This window comes from Ruditapes philippinarum, unplaced genomic scaffold (genome assembly GCF_026571515.1).
Source record: "Ruditapes philippinarum isolate M1 unplaced genomic scaffold, ASM2657151v2 ctg407_1_1_1_1, whole genome shotgun sequence".
In the NCBI taxonomy this organism is placed as follows: Eukaryota; Metazoa; Mollusca; class Bivalvia; order Venerida; family Veneridae; genus Ruditapes; species Ruditapes philippinarum.
The window spans coordinates 156,887-178,425 of record NW_026857632.1 but is presented as its reverse complement, the minus strand read 5'-3'; the positions used below and the strand labels follow the sequence as shown (position 1 = coordinate 178,425).

The 21,539-nt window shown below is 31.9% G+C and overlaps 1 protein-coding gene across 5 annotated transcripts in view; it reads right to left on the bottom strand.

Annotated features, from left to right (window-relative positions):
- Window positions 1-749: 749 nt before the first annotated feature.
- Window positions 750-21,539, bottom strand: part of LOC132750419 (uncharacterized) — a 75,784-nt gene continuing 54,994 nt past the window's right edge. For all 5 annotated transcript variants that reach the window (XM_060740396.1, XM_060740399.1, XM_060740397.1 and 2 more), the window contains 12 exons: window positions 20,819-20,842; window positions 20,058-20,087; window positions 16,185-16,334; window positions 15,638-15,825; window positions 13,867-14,030; window positions 12,368-12,517; window positions 11,809-11,877; window positions 10,971-11,091; window positions 8,790-8,934; window positions 7,884-8,018; window positions 7,065-7,220; window positions 750-2,841 (listed from right to left, as the gene is read on the bottom strand). In XM_060740396.1, the coding sequence (XP_060596379.1) occupies window positions 2,594-2,841; window positions 7,065-7,220; window positions 7,884-8,018; window positions 8,790-8,934; window positions 10,971-11,091; window positions 11,809-11,877; window positions 12,368-12,517; window positions 13,867-14,030; window positions 15,638-15,825; window positions 16,185-16,334; window positions 20,058-20,087; window positions 20,819-20,842 (1,580 nt within the window). In that variant the 3' untranslated portion in view covers window positions 750-2,593. The remainder of the gene's footprint in view (window positions 2,842-7,064; window positions 7,221-7,883; window positions 8,019-8,789; window positions 8,935-10,970; window positions 11,092-11,808; window positions 11,878-12,367; window positions 12,518-13,866; window positions 14,031-15,637; window positions 15,826-16,184; window positions 16,335-20,057; window positions 20,088-20,818; window positions 20,843-21,539) is intronic.

The following is a 21,539-nucleotide window of genomic DNA, read 5'->3' as shown; positions in this document are numbered from 1 at the left end:
TCCCAAAACATTGATACAAACTTGAATTTATTTTCTAAATAGTAAACATTTTATAAATGTACCATGTTGTTGTTTTCTCTTTTTCTTGTAACAAAATAAATAGAGGATATTTGTTAAGTTCAGTGTAAGATCGGAATATATTTCACCGAGTGAGCACCAAAAGGTATATTTCACGAGTGGCGCAGCTACGAGTGAAATATGAACTTTTGGTGTTCACAGGGTGAAATATATTTCGATCTTACACTAAAGTAAACAAATTTTCTTTTTATTATATGCAAAGAAACGTTTTAACAATACATTAAACCTAATACTGAATGAAAAGTGCGCCAAATAATAATACGTGACGTCATTTACGACGTCACGTCATTAAGTTGGTGCCCAGTATTGTGGACGTTGGTATTTCGCTGAAACAACGTAAGGGACTTAAATTCAAAACAGTGAAATTATCAAAGTGGTAATTTCACTGTTTCAAACAGTGAAATTACCAGTTTTATATCACCGATATATTTCTATAAACCACCGAAAAGCATGTAATAAAATGTTTAGTTTGTTAAAGTATGGCATGTCCATCAAATAAATGTTTAGTATATGTGGTATGGAAATGGCCTGCTTTTGTTCTGAAATAGCCCAATGCTAACATAGCATTCAAATGTCTCAGCTAAGGGCAACTTGGGATATCTGAATACATTGGTAATCATTTTTTGCACACAAGTGTTCCAAGGACGAATATATAGAAAATCTGATTTTTTCTTTATTTCATTTTATTTTGCAAGAAAACAAGTAGCATTTTATCATATGTTATATAACATAAAGAATCTACAACATAATATATATGAGTATCACAGTTCTAATAAATCACAGATCTAACAATTATTCATAAAATCTATATGCATATCACTGGTATAAATACATGTAATTAAATATAAAAGCTGAATCAGAGTTATATTTCATGTATGATTCCAATACAAAAATATAAATTAAACTTCCTGGTCTACCAATTAGAGTTATTCAGCTCAGACAATACTTAACCACATTTTGTGTATCAAAAAGCAATATTTTATAAGCTTAACACCTGCTAAAAAGTGTCCATTTACATAAGATTCTTAAATTCAGTATCAAAGACAAAGGATTAGTTCTTTCCAGAATATTGAAAACTTTTGTTCAGCCTTTATATTTAACGTTAAAGAATACAATACAACTGTCAAGTTTGATTTTAAACTTAACTTCAGTTTTTCATTAAAACTGATAATTAGCTTTGAGTATAATAACTTATTCACATGTGACTTCCAATACATATTCAACTACTTTGATAACTAAGCAAAAAAAATTTGAAAAGCTGTTTGACAGATTAGGAGGAAGTATATTTTTACTGGATTAGTGGATTTAAAGAGCAATCTTAAACATTACAACATTGAAAAATAAAAGTAGGAGTTTTTCAACAACAAAAATGCAAGAACAAGAACAATATCCTGACTTTTTAGATATATAAATAGATCATAATAAAACACCTGACAAATACACATACCAATTTGAATGATTATATCATTACTTTAATAGTTTGACATGGTACTACATGAAATGAAAATAAGATATGTTAGTATATCAATAATTATAATAAAATGAATGTGACATACTAGCCTAGTACAATGACAACAGGCACTACAGTATATAGTATATCTACTAACAAAAACTGTGAAACATTCAATACTGATTGAAAACTGCCATTAACTATAGCACCCATAAAAATGTGAAATAAATATTTGTGCATAAAAAAAAACAATAAAATATAGGACAATACAGTATAATCTAAAAATAAACATTCGTATATACCCTTGTACATTTATCAGCAGTATTACCTTGTATAACATATAACTTGTATAACATTCAACTTGTATAACATTTAACTTGTATAACATTATATCATATAACAGTTGTATTCTGTAATAACCCAAGTCAGTCTGATTGAAATAAAAAAATAATTTTTGCATTTGCTGTTGTATCCCTATAACATGACTGTCAATATGGTCTGATGAAAATTATCAGTCTAGTTGTGCAGTATTATAACTTTTGAGAAATATATTAATATGATAACTATTATTAATTTTAAATTTGCATAAATCCTTCTTTACAAAATTTGTATTTTTGTAAGTTTTCTTCAGTTTAAATGATAAGTTAAATAAGAAACTTGTGAGCAGTTTTCTGCTCACATCATTAGTTGATTTAATAAGTTTTTAAAGGAAAAAAAATATCTTCCCAGGAACAAGAGAAAAATATTCTTGTAACATCTTTAAATTATGTCACAACAAAACAAATTACTAATTTAGCATATAGCTATACATTTGACAGGATCTGTCCCTGTAAATGCATTATAAATAAAAACAAAAAATGCTACCTCCAAGCAAACATACCTAGCTAAATATTCTGGACAGCTATGATATATTACTGTTCCCAGTCTTCAGTAGTCCTTTAGCTACCGGTACATTATCACCCTGATTTATATCTACTTAGCACAATTCTTAACTGATGTAGCCACTACAGTAGGAATTTGTCACTTGCTCCACTACAGTAGGAATTTATCACTTTCTTTATATCTTTATTTTCTCTTCTTTAATGCTGTTTTTGTTCCAGCAGTCAGACTTTTACTGACACCACCTCCACCTTTCTCTGTGGACTTTTTTCTATCACTATCAGAATCCCCGTCCACTTTCTCTCCTTTAACTTTTCTTTCTTCCTCTTCAAGTCTCTCTTTCTCTTGTTCAGCCCTCATTCTTCTCTCCTTACGTGAATTAATCACAAGCTCTGCACATGGTTTTAAAGGTGCCCCTTCAACAAATTCACTTCCTTAAATGTAGAGAAAATCATTGTGTTAGTTTTTAACAAATGAAATGCCTTAATCATGAAATAAAAACAGATGTATTCAAAACATACCTTTTATTGGAAAGTAGTAATTTTGTCAAAGAAGTTTTCAATTATCTATCAAGTGAAATGTTTACAAAAAGTTATTAATTGGACTAGGTTCATATTCTTAGATCAGAATGTACGCGTCAAATAATAATCATGTTATCATCAGTAACAAAATAACTATACATATAACACAAATTACATCGGAATATTTCTATTAACAGATAACAACAGACATATGAGCCGTGTCTAGACAAAACCAACATAGTGCGTTTGCGATCAGCATGGATCCAGACCAGCCTGAGCATCCATGCAGTCTGATCAGGATCCATGCTGTTCGCTTACCAACTCTATTACAAGTAGAGAAACTGATAGCGAACAGCATGGATCCTGATCAGACTGCGCAAATACGCAGGCTGGTCTGGATCCATGCTGGTCGCAAACACACTTTGTTGGTTTTGTCATGACGCGGCTCATATGTTTTTTACATGTAAATAGATCTGTATATAATAAGAAACATCTATTGAAACACACAACAATATATAAACAATATCGTGTAAATTGAAAAACATTTCTTAGAAAGATGAGATGAAAAATTAAAATTCATTTTTTTTTTTTTCAGTGTTATTTCTGTTTTCAAGCAGTTATTCATGTATTACTTTACAATTCCTCAATTCTTTATCAGTTCTAACCTCTTGCAATGTCAATCTTATGTAATTTTATTTCATGCTGACCAGTGTTTTACTTAATATATCAGATGATTATATTCTGATAAACCACTAGTATAATTTTCACTGTACCCAGACTATATCTGAATGCGAATGAAAAGAATATCATAAGTACATAACATAACAGGCGAAAATAAATGTTGTCATATGTAAATTTTGCTTATTTAGGAAAAAAGTCAATACCATCATACATCATGTTAAAAATGTAACAAAATTAGAGGAATTAAACTATATTTCAAAATTGATGATGTGACGTCATAATGTGCTGACGTCACAAAGGAGAATGCGCGACATTACGCGGGCAAAATCAGTAAACAAGAGGGCCATGATGGCCCTGAGGTCGCTCACCTGTATATAGGCCCCCCCCCACCCCCGGGCCAATTTTTACCCAAGGGCTTTTATTTGTTTATTTGAACAGACTTGGTAGACACCCATAAGAAGATGTTTCATGCTAAACATCTAAGTTCTAGCTCATTGGCTTTTTTAAAAGAAGATTTTTAAAGTTTTTACTATTCACATATAGTTAAAAACAATGACACCCCTGGGGCAGGGCCAGTTTTGACCCCCGGGCGTTTATTTTAACAAACTTTGTAGATATTTACTTTAAGATGATTCATGCTTAATATCTAAACTCTAGCTATTTGGGTTTTTCCAAAGAAGATTTTTAAGTTTTTGCTATACATATATAAGGAAAATCAATGACCGCCGGGCGGGGCCAGTTTTGACCCTAGGGCTTTTATTTGAACATACTTGGTAGACAACCATTAGAACATGTTTCAAGCTAAATATCTTAGCTCTAGCTCTTTGAGTTCTTTAAAAGAAGATTTTTTAAGTTTTTACTATACGCATATAGGGAAAATCAATGACCCCCTGGGGCGGGGCCAATTTTGACCCCAGGGCTTTTATTTGAACATACTTGGTAGACACTCATTAGAAGATGTTTCATGCTAAATATCTTAGCTCTAGCTCTTTGGGTTCTTTAAAAGAAGATTTTTTAAGTTTTTACTATATGCATATCGGGAAAATCTATGACCCCCTGGGGCGGGGTCAATTTTGACCCAAGGGCTTTTATTTGAACAAACTTGGTAGACATTCACTAGAAGATGTTTCATGCCAAATATCTAAGCTCTAGCTCTTACGGTTCTTTAAAAGAAGATTTTTTAAGTTTTTACTATATGCATATAGGGAAAATCAATGACCCTCGGGGCGGGGCCAATTTTGACCCCAGGGCTTTAATTTGAACAAACTTGGTAGACACTCACTAGAAGATGTTTCATGCTTAATATCTTAGCTCTAGCTCTTACAGTTCTTTAAAAGAAGATTTTTTAAGTTTTTACTATATGCATATAGGGAAAATCAATGACCCTCGGGGCGGGGCCAATTTTGACCCCCAGGGCTTTAATTTGAACATACTTGGTAGACACTCACTAGAAGATGTTTCAAGCTTAATATCTTAGCTCTAGCTCTTTGGGTTCTTTAAAAGAAGATTTTTTAAGTTTTTACTATATGCATATAGGGAAAATCAATGACCCCCTGGGGCGGGGCCAATTTTGACCCCAGGGCTTTTATTTGAACAAACTTGGTAGACATTCACTAGAAGATGTTTCATGCCAAATATCTAAGCTCTAGCTCTTACAGTTCTTTAAAAGAAGATTTTTTAAGTTTTTACTATATGCATATAGGGAAAATCAATGACCCCCAGGCGCGGGGCCAATTTTGACCCCAGGGCTTTTATTTGAACAAACTTGGTAGACACTCACTAGAAGATGTTTCATGCCCAATATCTTAGCTCTAGCTCTTTGGGTTCTTTAAAAGAAGATTTTTTAAGTTTTTACTATATGCATATAGGGAAAATCAATGCCCCCCTGGGGCGGGGCCAATTTTGACCCCAGGGCTTTTATTTGAACAAACTTGGTAGACACTCACTAGAAGATGTTTCATGCCAAATATCTAAGCTCTAGCTCTTATGGTTTTTTAAAAGAAGATATTTAAAGTTTTTTCTTTTGGTTGCCATGGCAACCAGAGTTCTGCATGGAATTAAATTCTTTGAACAATTTTTAAAGGTGACCACCAAAGGAACATTCCTGTGAAGTTTGGATGAAATTGGCTTAGTGGTTTATGAGGAGATGTCATTTAAAGCAAAAGTTTACGGACGGACGGACGACGGACGGACGGATGACGGACGGACGCCGGACGAAAAGCGATCACAAAAGCTCACCCTGTCACTTTGTGACAGGTGAGCTAAAAATACTTAATACCACTTAAAAAAGAAAATTTATTTGTTTTACATATAAGATTGAAATATATTTCATTCGTGAACACCAGCTATTTTATTTTCACTCGTGGCTATGTCACTTGTGAAAATATTGCATCTGGTGTTCACTCAGGGAAATTATATTTCAATCTTACATGCAAAACAAACAAATATCCTCTGTGTAAACTTTACAGCATGAACTACTTTTATCAAAAACAAACGGTTTCACGCTAAGTTGTCACATATTTGATGATGGGTTTTTATACTGATCTATAATAAACAATCTCCTTGTAAAATTTATGGATACAATTCCTTTTTAAAAACACATCTAGAAATTTACTATATGTCTACACTACATTCAGAATAGAAAACAAGATGTCTAAAAATATAATACCGTGTCATGACAAAACCAACATAGTGCGTTTGCGACCAGCATGGATCTAGACCGCCTGCGCATCCGTGCAGTCTGATCAGGATCCATGCTGTTCGCTTACCAACTCTATTACAAGTAGAGAAACTGATAGCGAACAGCATGGATCCTGATCAGACTGCGCGGATGCACAGGCTGGTCTGGATCCATGCTGGTTGCAAGCACTATGTTGGTTTTGTCGTGATGCGGCTCATATAGTCTCACATTATTCTTAAGTGGCTGTAGTTTTCAAGTTTGTATACAGAAAAACAGACAGATTTTCAGTCAGATACTTTTTCATACATTCTAGTTTTTGTACAGACAGAATTACAGAAAGACAAAGTGATCAACACTACATGATCATGCAACTTTTTGACTGTAAACATTTCAAACATTTGATACTAAGAATATATTATACAGTAGATATATATATCTCCACATAAACAGCTACACAATATTAACCATCACCTGCATTAGATTTTCTTGGCTCTGCTGTTAATGCATAACCTTTAATTGGATTTAATACATAATTTACAGACTTTTAAGAAATAAAAACCTTTACTGATTAAAACTATGTTAATTGTCAAAAAAAATTGTAACTTATTTAAAAATTTGTGGCTCATGATCATAAATGCAGAAAATTAAAACAACAGTATAAATTTTAAGTATTATTGTATTTGTTATAATTTAAAAACATATTTTAATTCAAAATCATGAAAATATTGTTCATTCACTAAGATTTGAATGTAGAATAACTGAGATATAATTTTACCTATCAATTTCTTTGCTTCAACACCATTTATAATGGGATTCATCCAGGTTGACTGTCTAGTGTCAGTTAATCCTGTTGCCTTGGGAACATAGATATAAAATAACAAGTTCATTGCCTCGTGTTTCTTCAACCCATTTCCTTTCTTTAATGATTGACCTGTAAAATTTCAAGATAATTCCTTTAGCAAAGTTGTCTTTTCACAATATTTCAAGACAGAAGGAAATGATCTATGTATTGCTATAATGCATTTCGTAAGATAGAAACAATTTGAATTACGAACCAATAATCCCAAATGTGAAAATACTTGATTTACAATGATTAATACTTGCAATATGATCCTACTTTTTAACATATAGGTTACACCCATTAAAACTGAGAGTATTTATATCTTTAGTCTTTGATGAATAGAGTATTATTTTATTGGATTATCACTATATACTGGCAGGCAATAATTATATCTGAATGTAGTATCTAACAATAAATATATCTAACCTGACTCCCAAACAATACTCAGCACTAGAGAACAAAATATACGAAACAAGGAAATTTCTTTTCAACCTTTGGTACAGCATTTAACCTTTACCTCCCTAAATGTCTTAAATGGACGTGTCCATCTTTCTATGTGGACAAAACTAATAATCATTTTCTAAAGAATGAAATTTCTAAATATGTACTGACTGAATAGCGAACAGTGCAAACTATTATCAGATGGCACAGATGGGCCCGATGATGTTGGTCTGTTATGGTTGCATGAGTAGAATCTGTTGCCACCAACAGGCCAAAAGTTAAGGCTATTTTTATAACAGATGTATAACATACCTTTAGTAGTGACATCAAGACCTTCCTCTATCTCTGTCCGTGATGGGTACAAGTCACATTCTCTGAAAAATGCTTCCAGTTCAGACTGCTCCATCTCCGAACCAAATGCCTTCTTATCAAACTGACTTTCAAATCCTGAAATTATAATGTAAGTGCATGAAAATTCTCAATCATGGTTCTTAAAATATCAATATCACCATGTAATGTTTATTGGATTACAACATAAAATTTATATTTCTTTTCTTAAACAGTTTCGTATATGGTACTGTGTGATTATATTTAAACAACATTAGAAACAGACATCATCATCATGTCCAACACATAAATGCTAAGTCGTTTTGAAATCTGACCAGAAAATACATGAAGAGTTGCTGACCAGACATTATCATCAAAGCACTTTTATGAACAGCTTGTTTAAAGTCTAAGTGTAATCTTGACCTTTGAGCTTAAACCCTGCATCGCGATATACTACAAATTATTTAAAATTTCATCCATAAATAACAATGAAAAATGGACAGACAGACAGAGAGATAATTCAAAAGCTATATGCTTCCCTTTGGGAGCAAAAAAAATAAACATCCTTTTTCTGTAACCATTTGTAAGACCAATAAGACCAACAGTGCACATATGTTTTAAGTATTTCCAGCATCTCTTTGAAATTGAGAATGTATGGAAATTAAGTAACTTTTGAGAAATAATTAGAAGCTTTTGATGGATTGAATAAAAATATACTTATCAAATTCAACAAGATGAAACAAGGTCAATAAAAAAAGTTCAACTAATCAATGTAAGATGCTCAATCTCCCAGTATTATCTCAATATTCCGTCTGCAACAGGCTTACAGAAGATTTAAGGATGCTGTTTAAATACAGACATTTAAAGAAATGCTGGTGTTAGGATACTTACGTCTGCGCAGGTCCATGTATTCATGCATTTCTTGTAGAGAGAATGGTGTGACAGGTTTATCAACACCATGCCACCTTTGTACTCTGACAAGAAGATTTTTGTAATCTTTTACCATCTTCTCCCAGGTACTACCACAGAATGTTGCCTGAAATCAGTATAGTCAACAAACATGAGATGAGATGACATGACAGCAAACAGCCCCCTGTGTTTTCCTTTGTGTACTCTATCCTAGCAATTAAGACAAACTTAAGCCCGTTTCAAGAAATATAAATTTTAGACTTTTATTAAATTTATTCTCCTGAGAAAAGTTATAAAATACAATGGCACATACTTCAATCCCCATAAATGTTCATCTACTTCGTTATTCACAAATTGAAGAGTCTAAACATACAAGTCATAATTTAGGACATCTTCTTTTCAGTTTTGGTCTTCAGACATACTTCAAAGGACTTTCCATGAAACGCAGATATTTACCTTTACCTTGTATGGGAAATGTCCTGATCTTTTTTAAAACAATGACTGACTTCTGTGACACATCCAATATAAACTATTACATTAATGAACCAGTTTACTAAAACAAGAGGGCCATGATGGCCCTAGATCGCTCACCTGACCCATCAAACTCATCCAAACAATTACCTAGACAAGCATTCTGACCAAGTCTCATGACAGGTGAGTCAAAAATGTGACCACTACAGTGTTAACAAGGATTATCCATATTTGAGCAGTGTGACCTAGTTTTTTACCCAGGTGACCCATATTCAAACTTGACCTAGAAATCATCAAAACAAACTTTCAGACCAATTTCCAGGATATTTGGATCAAAACAGTAGTCACTAGAGTGTTAACAAGATTTTTCTATTTTTAGCTCCTGTGACCTAGTTTTTCATCCGAGATGACCAATGTTCGAACTCATCCAAGCTATCAACTAGACAAACATCCTGACCAAGTTTGATGATGATTGAGGCAAAATTGTGACCGCTAGAGTGTTAACAAGGTTTTTCTATTTTTAGCTCTTGTGACCTAGTTTTTCATCCGAAATGACAAATGTTCGAACTCATCCGAGCTATCAAATAGATAAGCATCCTGACCAAGTTTGATGATGATTGAGGCAAAAATGTGACCGCTGGAGTGTTAACAAGGTTTTTCTATTTTTAGCTCCGGTGACCTAGTTTTTCATCTGAGATGACCCATGTTCGAACTCATCCAAGCTATCACCTAGACAAGCATCCTGACCAAGTTTGATGATGATTGAGGCAAAAATGTGACCGCTAGTGTGTTAACAAAGTTTTTCTATTTTTAGCTCCGGTGACCTGACCTACTTTTTCATCCGAGATAACCATGTTTGAACTCGTCCAAGCTATCACCTAGACAAGCATCCTGACCAAGTTTGATGATGATTGATGCAAAAATGTGACCGCTAGAGTGTTAACAAGGTTTTTCTATTTTTAGCTCCAGTGACCTACTTTTTCATCCGAGATGACCCATGTTCGAACTCATCAGAGCTATCACCTAGACAAGCTTCCTGACAAAGTTTGATGATGATTGATGCCAAAATGTGACCGCTAGAGTGTTAACAAGGTTTTTCTATTTTTAGCTCCGGTGACCTACTTTTTCATCCGAGATGACCCATGTTCGAACTCATCCAAGCTATCACCTAGACAAACATCCTGACCAAGTTTGATGATGATTGAGGCAAAAATGTGACCTCTAGAGTGTTAACAAGGTTTTTCTATTTTTAGCTCTTGTGACCTAGTTTTTCAACCGAGATGACCCATGTTCGAACTCATCCTAGCTATCAAATAGATAAGCATCCTGACCAAGTTTGATGATGATTGAGGCAAAAATGTGACCGCTGGAGTGTTAACAAGGTTTTTCTATTTTTAGCTCCGGTGACCTACTTTTTCATCCGAGATGACCCATGTTCGAACTCATCCGAGCTATCACCTAGACAAACATCCTGACCAAGTTTGATTATGATTGAGGCAAAAATGTGACCTCTAGAGTGTTAACAACAAAATGTGAACGGACGGACGACGGACGAACGACGGACAATCATCGATCCTTAAAGCTCACCCTGAGCATGCTCAGGTGAGCTAAAAAATCATAATCAAGTATTTCTACAGCATGACTAAATGAGACATTGTCTCGTCTTGTTTCTAAAAATAGAAACAAGAGTACCTTTCTGCGTAGTTTCTCAAATCTCCTCCTGACCAAGAATCCTCGCACATTTTTCTGCATCACTACAGCTGCTTTGTGCATTTCTCTTTTAGATGGACCACTCTCTTTTGGATGATATATGCTGAAATATTTTATATAAATATTGTGTATGCCTGTAATTCTGTTTTCTGTATCACAGTTTAAGCATTTCATCTTCATGTACAATGTAATCTACAACCATGTACAGAGCACTCTCTCAATACAAATCAAATCATGTGGCCAATATTGTTTTTAATGCATGTAACTTAACAAATACATTCTTTCCAGTAATTCACCTAGTTTCCAAGACAAAAGTTGCTTATAAATTTTCTCTTTTTCACATAAATCCTGCAGATATAAGAAAAAGAAACCGTATCCAGGACAGAATGTCTTGATTGAATTGTCAGGAGAACAAATGTTACATAACATGACCTGCAATATCATGATTCAAGATTGTATAAAAGAGAAGGTATAAATTTGACCAATCCTGGATCCTCTCATTACATGTATCTCTAAATAAAATAACAACTTTTAGTATACCAAGGTCTAGTAGCATATTCATTCTTCTCTAAACTTTTCTTTATAATACATTAGACTGACTTGCATTGAAAAATGATAACCAGTACGGAATATACTTTAAACTTGAAAACAGTGTATAAATTGATGAAACTAAACTTTATATACAATATTTCTCACTTAAATAATCATCAACTATCAAATAGTGTTTTAAAAATATTTATAACTCATATTCATTTCATTGATTTCTATATTTTTACCCTCATTTCATGATAAAAGAATGACAAAAATAATCATAATTTACTCGTATATTTCCACATGAGGACCTATGACTTCAATCTTCGACTTTGCTTTCTGTTGATTGGCTAGCATTCTAGAGGTGAAAGGTTAATAAAGAGGTTATTGTATGACATTACAAAGAATAAAGCATGTGGCATGTGTTACAATAGAAAAATAATATACAGTACAAGATTTAATGATTGCAGTTTCTTCCCTAAATACACAAAGGTATTATATAATCATATACATGGTTTAGTGAAAGCAAGCATAGATAATTGTTTGTTAGGGGTAAACAGTTGATTAGAACTTGAATAATGTCAGATTCAACATAAATATATCTCATTATTTTATCTTTAAGTAAGTTAATTAAAAACCAACTTCTTGATAACAAAAGGATAGTACAGTGAAATAAAACAAGTAAATTTCATTAATGCAGCATATGTAAGTCTATATAATATGTATGAAATTGTGTTACTCTGAAGCTTACAAATTTTCACAATTACTAACACCTTCACTTTTAAATGCTTTACAGTATTCTGTAAGTAGTTTAAATTTTCAAATTTGTGAGAAGTAAATGTACTCACTCTTGTGCCATGGCATCTACTTTAACTTGTCTTTTTCCTTTGTATTCTACCTGAATCTTTTTAAAATCTTTAGCCCACTGTAGAAGTTGAGGGTCCAGTGGTGGTCTGTTGTAAATCTTAGCCTTCCTTCCCTGATGTTTCTTGTACTCCCTACACAAATATCAATAAATAGAAAACACTAATTGACAATGATATTCATGTTACTATTCATTTTATGGACTTATAAACAAAGACCAACTTTTTTTTGTTCACAAGATGAGTTTTGATTGCAGTTCCAATTTCAAATTCAAAATATAACATATCTTCCATTTGCAGAAAAACACCAATATACATTTCTTTCAGACACAAGCAGGCACTTTGTTTGAGCTATTGACTTGCATTGACTTTAAATCAATGTTGAAAGTTGGATTCAAACCCACATCTGGCAACCTTAAAGGCACATTATGCTTTAGAAATCAATATTTTTCTATTTCTTTAGAAAGGTTGAACATGTGTACAATGTTTTAGTTAAGTATGGATTAAAAGCAATTCAGATGTTAAACTACTGAAAAAAGAGAAGTGATGAGCATGCTGTAATGTATTATTAAGGTAGCAAAATGTAAACGAAGTAGTATTTTTGACTTGTATACAAATTTCTAAATTACTATACATTATTTAATTACCGGTATACAAACTGCCCAAGAGCAAAAGGAGCAAAAGATAAATAATCTATAATGGCCAATGAGTAACATATTGGAAACTGCAACAAGCTTAACGGACCTTTAATTCTGTCCACAAATTTGAATATCTCTATGACTTCAATTTTATGTAAACTTTCTATATTTCTCATTCTTATACTTATATTATATAACAACAACTTGCACTGGAATCTATATCAGCCGAGTACCAGAAATGGTAATAATTATTGAAGACAAATAACAGTTGTCTTGAACTTCAGTAAATTATCTATACAATATTTATAATCCACACCATGCACTTCTAGTGTGATATAGTGCATGTGATTAACATCTCAATCTTTCTACAGACACTATATATTGATTCCAGTTTCTGTACGTTAAATTTAGAGCTCTAAGTTTAATGACTGTATCACATACCTTTATTTGTACAAGTTACATCTTTTTTGCTCTAAATCCTAAATATCATTTGTATTTGATGAAGCAGAAACAGGTTTGGTGTTAAAAGCTTGAATATTTATCTCTACAAATACTTTTAATGAGTATGAATTGATATCATAAATTCAGATTATTGTATCTGGAATAAAAGTGGGGAGGAGTTTATGGACTAAGTAATCTTAAGCTTGATGAATGCATGTAAATGGCAATTTCTGCTTTGATGTTAAAACTTTTCATAGTTTTAATATAGAATTTAAAGTTAGAAATCCTTAAACTTGGCAACCAATTAGAATGTGGTCAAATTGCATAGATTGGTGACCTAACTTTGCTTTCTACTGTTGGTATAAGCCTGCCTTATTGCATGCAGAACTCTGATGGTAAAGTTACCTTTGACTTTCCTGTAAAGCTATCTGCTTGTCTTCCATATCTTTTCTATTATCCCACAACAACTTTCTATATGAGTTACGACACACATAACCTCGGAATATACGCTGTATATCTACAGCCGCCTTCGCCTCCTTTTGCTTCGTTACAGCCTCGGCAAACTCAACCTGAATGTGATTACCAAGATGTCAAACACTATAACACTTGCATAACATATTACAAATACATGATACTACTTTGTTGTGATGATCGTCATCTTTCAATTGGGACAAAACCACTAATTTGGGACAAAACCACTAATCACTTCTTGGAAAAATTTCCAAAATTTGTACTCACTGAATTATGAACAGTGCAGACCATGGTATGAGTGTTGTCCGATCTTGGTCTGGCACTGCTCCCATAGATTTATTCAGTTACCACTAGCAGACTACAGGTTGATATAAATACAGAATAACTAATTTGATCTGAATATAATCTTCGCCATAACCAAGAATAATTTACTAGACCCTAATGTTCACAAAGAAGACAAAATTGCAGACATAAGCGGATTTCCAATTATTTTAAATTAATATTTTACTTGGTTTAAATATCATAAAGATTCTTATGTTTCATCCCTTTTTGTCTAGACCAGAAAATATATATCCATTAATAACATTTATTTATTATAAATTATTATGTGAAATAATATATTGCCTTAAAAATAACATGTCTGAGATACTTGGGAAAAAACCCACTATAATTCTAGAGAAGTGCAATACTTAAACTTGATATAATTAATCATTTTTCAATTTTAATTTTCAAAAATATTAAAACTTCATTCATAAACATTCAGATAATATTTTTTAATTAAAAATTTTAAACTGTAAAACATTTATTTCACAACTATTTCCTTGTCAAGAGACAAAACAATCAAGTGCATAATAACAGATAATGGAAACAATTACAAAGGAAAGGAACGTTTCCATGCAATATAATTTTAGATTTAATGTCACTAAAGTTCAGCATATTTTAACCGATTTTCTTTCATGTTAGAATGGAAAAAAATAACAACTTTTCTTGTGATATACTTGTAGTAAAATTAAATGTAAGCTTATATAGCTTAACTTGTGTTGTGTTGTAGACTATTTTTCATGTGCATACAGCTTTTCTTGTGTTGTAGTATAATAATATATGGTTGTACAGATTTTCTTGTGTTGTAGTACAATAATGCATGGCTATACAATGTTTCTTGTGTTGTAGTACAATTATGCATTGTGATACAATGTTACTTGTGTTGTAGTACAATAATGCATTGCTATACAATGTTCTTTGTGTTGTAGTACAATAATGCATTGCTATACAATGTTTCTTGTGTTGCAGTACAATCATGCATTGCTATACAATGTTCTTTGTGTTGTAGTACAATGTTGTAGTACAATAATGCATGGTTATAGTTTTTCTTGTGTTGTAGTACAATAATGCATGGTTATAGTTTTCTTGTGTTGTAGTACAATAATGCATGGTTATAGTTTTTCTTGTGTTGTAGTACAATAATGCATGGTTATAGTTTTTCTTGTGTTGTAGTACAATAATGCATGGTTATAGTTTTTCTTGTGTTGTAGTACAATAATGCATGGTTATAGTTTTTCTTGTGTTGTAGTACAATATGTAGTACAATAATGCATGGTTATAGTTTTTCTTGTGTTGTAGTACAATAATGCATTGTTTTAGTTTTTCTTGTGTTGCAGTACAATAATGCATGGTTATACAGCTTCATTGATAACAAACAACTTACAGGATCAGGTATGCGTGACACCTGGGGTATAGGTCTACCTATATGAGCTAATGACTGCTGGCTGAGGTCAGTTTTTCCTCTGACTAACACAAAAGGTCTAGCATATATAACTTCAGGTGTATCAGTGTCAGTACTTCCATCATCCATACCTGCCTCCTCTATATGTGCTGGTAATGTTCCTAATGTATCTGTTATATCAAAATTAAATTTACTTCCACCTTCTTTTTTTACAAGCTATATAAAAAACATTATAAAACCAATTCTGTTTATACAATTGACAACTATAAATCTTTTTATACAATAAAAATTCTACAATAGCTGTTTACAAATTTTTCTTGACAATTTGTATAAACATTTTGTTTTACACTATCAGGAACCTTAAACAATCAGACACTAAGGCTATTGCATAAATTTGGAAAATTAAAATGCTTCAATTCAAACAAATTACAACAAAAGTTAAATACTGGAGGAGCAACACATTGATGTAATTTACTGGTCATGTTCAAAGAGATCTGACAAGAGTTGATCATATAAACACAATACCTACCATTGTTTCTCTGTGAATGTACGGTTGGTGCAGTGTGAGCTCGGGATGGTGTACGTAGACTGACAATCGACAGTGAATCATTAATACCATTAGAATCAGGACATGACCCAGGAGGAGCTGACCTACAGTTGTCCTTCCTCAACTCAACAACTAGAAATAGGTATAAATAATACATATTATACACTATAGTGATTGTTAAGTTATATATCTATAGGCAGGAGAAATGTTTCTATCAAAAGTTTTTATAATAAAACTGAAGAAAAACCATAAAGGCATGAAATATAACTCTTCAGTATTAATAAAGAATAAATAATAATCAACTGTGTCAATGTGATATATAAGGACACATTTAAATCAAATTAAAATCTCAATGATCTAATAAATTTTCAGTATTTTCAGAAATGACAAAAAATACATTTAATTAAAAAAACACATGACTTTAGTGAAAATTTCAAGCATTCAAATGCTAGCTAAAATGACTCCAAGACATGCATTTTAAAATTAATATAATACAGTCTTAATGCAGAAAACATCTCAGGTTATATGGCAATACTTAATTGAGAAGCCAATTTTCATTCTATCTTTTTTTTCATTTGAAAAACCCAAAAAGCTAGCACTGAGCAAACCATTCTATTACCTTCTGTGAAACTCTCTAAAGTAAAAGAAATATGCACTACTATTAATGTAATATGTTATTTTTCTTTCACTCATTAAATGTATTACTTTCTAGACAAGCAAATCTTACTTAAACAAGGTATGTTCATTATCTATAACCAGCAACCTTATCCCAAGGAGGAATAAGTTACAAGGTATGTTTATGCTGAAATTACTAAAATTTGAATATTTGACCTTGAAAGTCAAGTAAATTTAGGTCAAGGTCATATTTAAAAGGTAAAACAAAGTGCATGTCTAGAGGGTAATTATGTCCATCTGTTCAAAAATAATTTCCTTCATTTTGAAAAATTTCCATTGATGGTGGAGGTCATTGATAAGTCAATATTTAATTTCAACATATCAATTAAAGTACATGTAAGTTTAACATCAAGTCCAGAAGTGCTTTATAAGTACCTCAAGATTTAAAAATACTAATCAGAAAATGCCATATCTAAGAAACAAGTTTTGTCCAATAAAACATAAATCACATCACTCTTCTAAACTATTTTGCAGATATTAACCATCATGTGAATGTTTTAAGTTGTTATGGTCTATATATTTCATATTTATCAACACTTAACTTAAATACTAAATTTCATTACTTCAGTTTATTTTTTGAATCAGCATATTCTACCACTAGGCAGTTAACATGACCTAGATTTCCTAGACACTGGACAAGTACACTCCCTGTTTGTCCTAAAAGCTAGTGTGAACTTTACCAAATATATCACTCTAATTCATGACAGTTTCTTATCATGAAGTTGCTAACTACTTCACATAAATTACCTTTAAGTAACTTTAAGAGACAATTACTTTCCCACTTCTCGGACATACATCCATAAAATATAAGCAAGTAAATGGTCCATGTCACATATTTCTACAGCCCAATGTTTGTTGAAGAAATATGTTACCCAAGTAGGGGGGGGGGGGGGATTTTAACTTTAAGTTACATAGTTAATCATTAATACAATGCTCACTCTAATGAATTAACTGGTTTAGATTACAACTAAAGAAACAATAATTCAAGCTACTGATTTTTTTTTCTATTATCATCAATATCAAGTAATTCTGTTAAAAAATCAGCACTTAAAAATAAGGTAATGGCTCCCTTCGCATAGTAATATAATCACCAACTGAAACCCAATAGTTCTGGAAGAAATTATACCACCTTAAAGAAATATAACTTTTAATTGTAGCAAATGCACTTCCAAGAGAATTAACACAGCCAGAATCTATGCTATAGATCATTTTTAGATTTTATAAACAATTTTGATATATCATTACAGAAAATCTACAGAAATTAAAAAAAGTTACTGGGTACTTTTTACATCATGTTGAAACTTGAATTTGATCAGTTTTCACAAATCAAAAATAGTACATTCAGTCATGTATTAACGCTAAATTTTGTCCATTCATAAGATAACCCCATTTTAAGCATGCATAATAATCATTTAGTTACTGATGTTACTGGTTTTGTTACTGATTACTGAGCAAATGAATTAAGTTAAAATAAGAAGCTGTTAATTAATTCCTTAAACCTTACATATCACATACTTAACAAGGTGCCTCGTTGAGTGAAAATATACTCGGGCAAACTGGAAGCAAGCCTTTCCTCTGTTTCAACTTCTAAAATATTTCATTCTTTTCAAGTCAGTGATTTTTACAGACATGAATAATATAGAACACATTTTTAGACTTTAATGAACACTCTTCTACCAAGCTGTCACATCATGGTATTAAAATATATGTGTTGTATCATTATAAAATAACTGCAAACACTGTACTTTGATATTGAGAAATATTTTACAACGGAATTTTTCATTGTTATTATTGATTCTTCACTTTACCTCCAGGAAAAGAAAAAATTGTCATCATCATTTATTTGGTTTAAACATATTTATTTATGCTCGATTGCAAAACAAGTTCTTACAACTTATATTAATCACTTTAGAGTCCGCTTCCTGGAACCAACCAGTACTGGTGTCATATGAAGAAACATGGTCGTGACCCTGAGTAGGGCTCAAAACCATGATCTCTGGGACAAGAGGTAGACAAAATTTAAAGAACAAGCATATTTAACCTGTTTAATATTTTCAATTACCCTTCAACATAAAACTTCCCAATGTGGAGACTCTTCTTCAAAATCATGATTGGCATTCTATTACTTTTATTTCCTTCTAATTTTTTTTTAATTTTAATTTCTTCTAATTTTCCCAATGAATTTCTGTAATAACCCTTGTCCATCCTTGAATCTAAAACTGTCTATTGTTTGTTTAAAATATCTAAAAAATCAAAACTAAAATTAGAATGTATTTAGACTGTACACACCCCTTTGTCTCTACATGGGAGCCACATGCCTATCATTATAACAGGTTATATTTGGTTTCAGGGTGAAAATTTAAATTGAATTTCTGGTAATGAACTCTCCTGTCACCAACATAAAACAATATTTGAGCCGCGTCACGACAAAACCAACATAATGGGTTTGCGACCAGCATGGATCCAGACCAGCCTGTGCATCCGCGCAGTCTGATCACGACCCATGCTGTTTGCTTATAGACCCTATAACAAGTAAAGGAACTGATAGCAAACAGCATGGATCCTGATCAGACTGCACGGATGTGCAGGCTGGTCTGGATCCATGCTGGTCGCAAACCCATTACGTTGTTTTGTCGTGACGCGGCTCATTTATATAAAACAAACAGATTCTGTCTATTATACAGTGTAAAACACATAGAACAAATATACACTAACAATGTAAACTGTGCTAGCAAACAATCACTGACTCTTGTTTGAGTAAAACGTAACAGTTCCATGAAATATAACATATATTGCAACATTTACCCACAGAGCTGCTATCAATTAAAAAGTTTTATGGTTTTTTAAGCCAAATTTTAATGATCAGGAGTTTTTTTTTTAGTTTTTTTGTGTTTTTTTTTCCATTATCACTTTTTTTTGTCGTTATTTTTTAATTCTAGAATACAATTTTGGTTTTTACACTTTATAACTAAATATACTTTTTATTTCTAATTTCAGTATTTAATATAGAAAAAATATCTTAACAATATCATTTTTTTTTTGAAATGTTAACAAAAACAATCATATATGATTATTATGTCATAATTTCAGTACAAAATGATATTAATCTGAGGTTGAAAATAGTGTTTACTGGCTGAGATAAAACTTGATAAATAATAAAAGCTCTGACCCGTTACTTACGTGTTATACCCTTAACTAATCTCCCACTTTCTAAATAATTTGAATACACAAATATTCAGTACAAAAGAATAACAATTCTGAGCGCTAAATTTATAATTATTCAGTATCAAAGTTGGATTCTTTCAATTAAAATAATTATTCTTTCTCCTTAGAATAACTTGTATCATAAGAAAAGTTATATTTATTTTATTCAATTTACCACTGAATGTTTCCAAGTTTGTAAGCGACACTGTGTATTACAGAGGACAAACTGTTCCTGGATTTAGAACCAGTACTGACTAAAACAATTTAAAACAAATATATATCTACTAGAAATAGGGCAATTAAATTTAATGCTAATGTATTAATACTGGTAATGCATTACTTAAGTAATGCAAGGTAATGATTAATGCAACATATTTAGCATTATTTTAATACTAATTCAATTCATTACCTTTGCCAAAATTCTGTTAATGCATAGCATTATTTGGCATTACTTTGAAGTAATTCATTTACCTTTGCAGTCATAAACGATTATTAATTAGACTTAGGACATAATTAATCAGCAGTATATATTTTACAATTAAGCTAATATTGACTTTTTAAAAATATAATGAATTATTACACAAATGTACTTAGAACAGACCAACTTATGGTGCAAAGCAACATTTCCAATACCATACCGAGGGAGGCTTTACACAAATGAACTAAAAATGTGTCTGTCAAACAAAAACTCTGCCCTAACATAACAACAAGCCTAACAAAACTAAACACCACTTTACCTGGACGAGACTTTCTTGGGCTTTCTATTAGGAAAAAATGTTTTGTGATAAGTTTTATTTCTTTTATGTTGCAATGTACAAAATAGTTATGCATATACATATAGTGAGGAACATTTACTACATTATAATCTGAATATAACATAGACATCAAATATTCATTATACCTTAAAACTTAAAAACTTCAACAATATATCACTGAGTGATATACATATTATTAATAGTATTTATAATGTAATTTGTACAATAGCTAAAAATAAACAAGAGGGCCATGATGGCCCTGAAATCGCTCGCCTGTATATAGGCCCCCGGGGCGGGCCCAACTTTAACCCCAAGGGCTTTCATTTGAACAAACTTGGTAGACACCCATTAGCAGATGTTTCATGATAAATATCTAACCTCTAGCTCTTTGGGATTTTTAAAAGAAGATTTTTTTTAAGTTTTTACTATACACATACAAGGAAAATCAAAGATCCCTGGGGCTGGCCAATTTTAACCCTAGGGCCCGTATTTGAACGAACTTGGTAGACGCCCATTAGAAGATGTTTCATGCTAAATACCTTAGCTCTAGCTCTTTGGGTTTTTCAAATGAAGACTTTTTAAGTTTTTACTATATACATAAGGCCTAAAAAAAAAATGTTGTGTTTCCGGTGGCCCGACCGACCCTATTTTTTAGCGCCGACCCAAAGTTTTTTATCGATGTACAAAAAAAAAAAAAAAATGG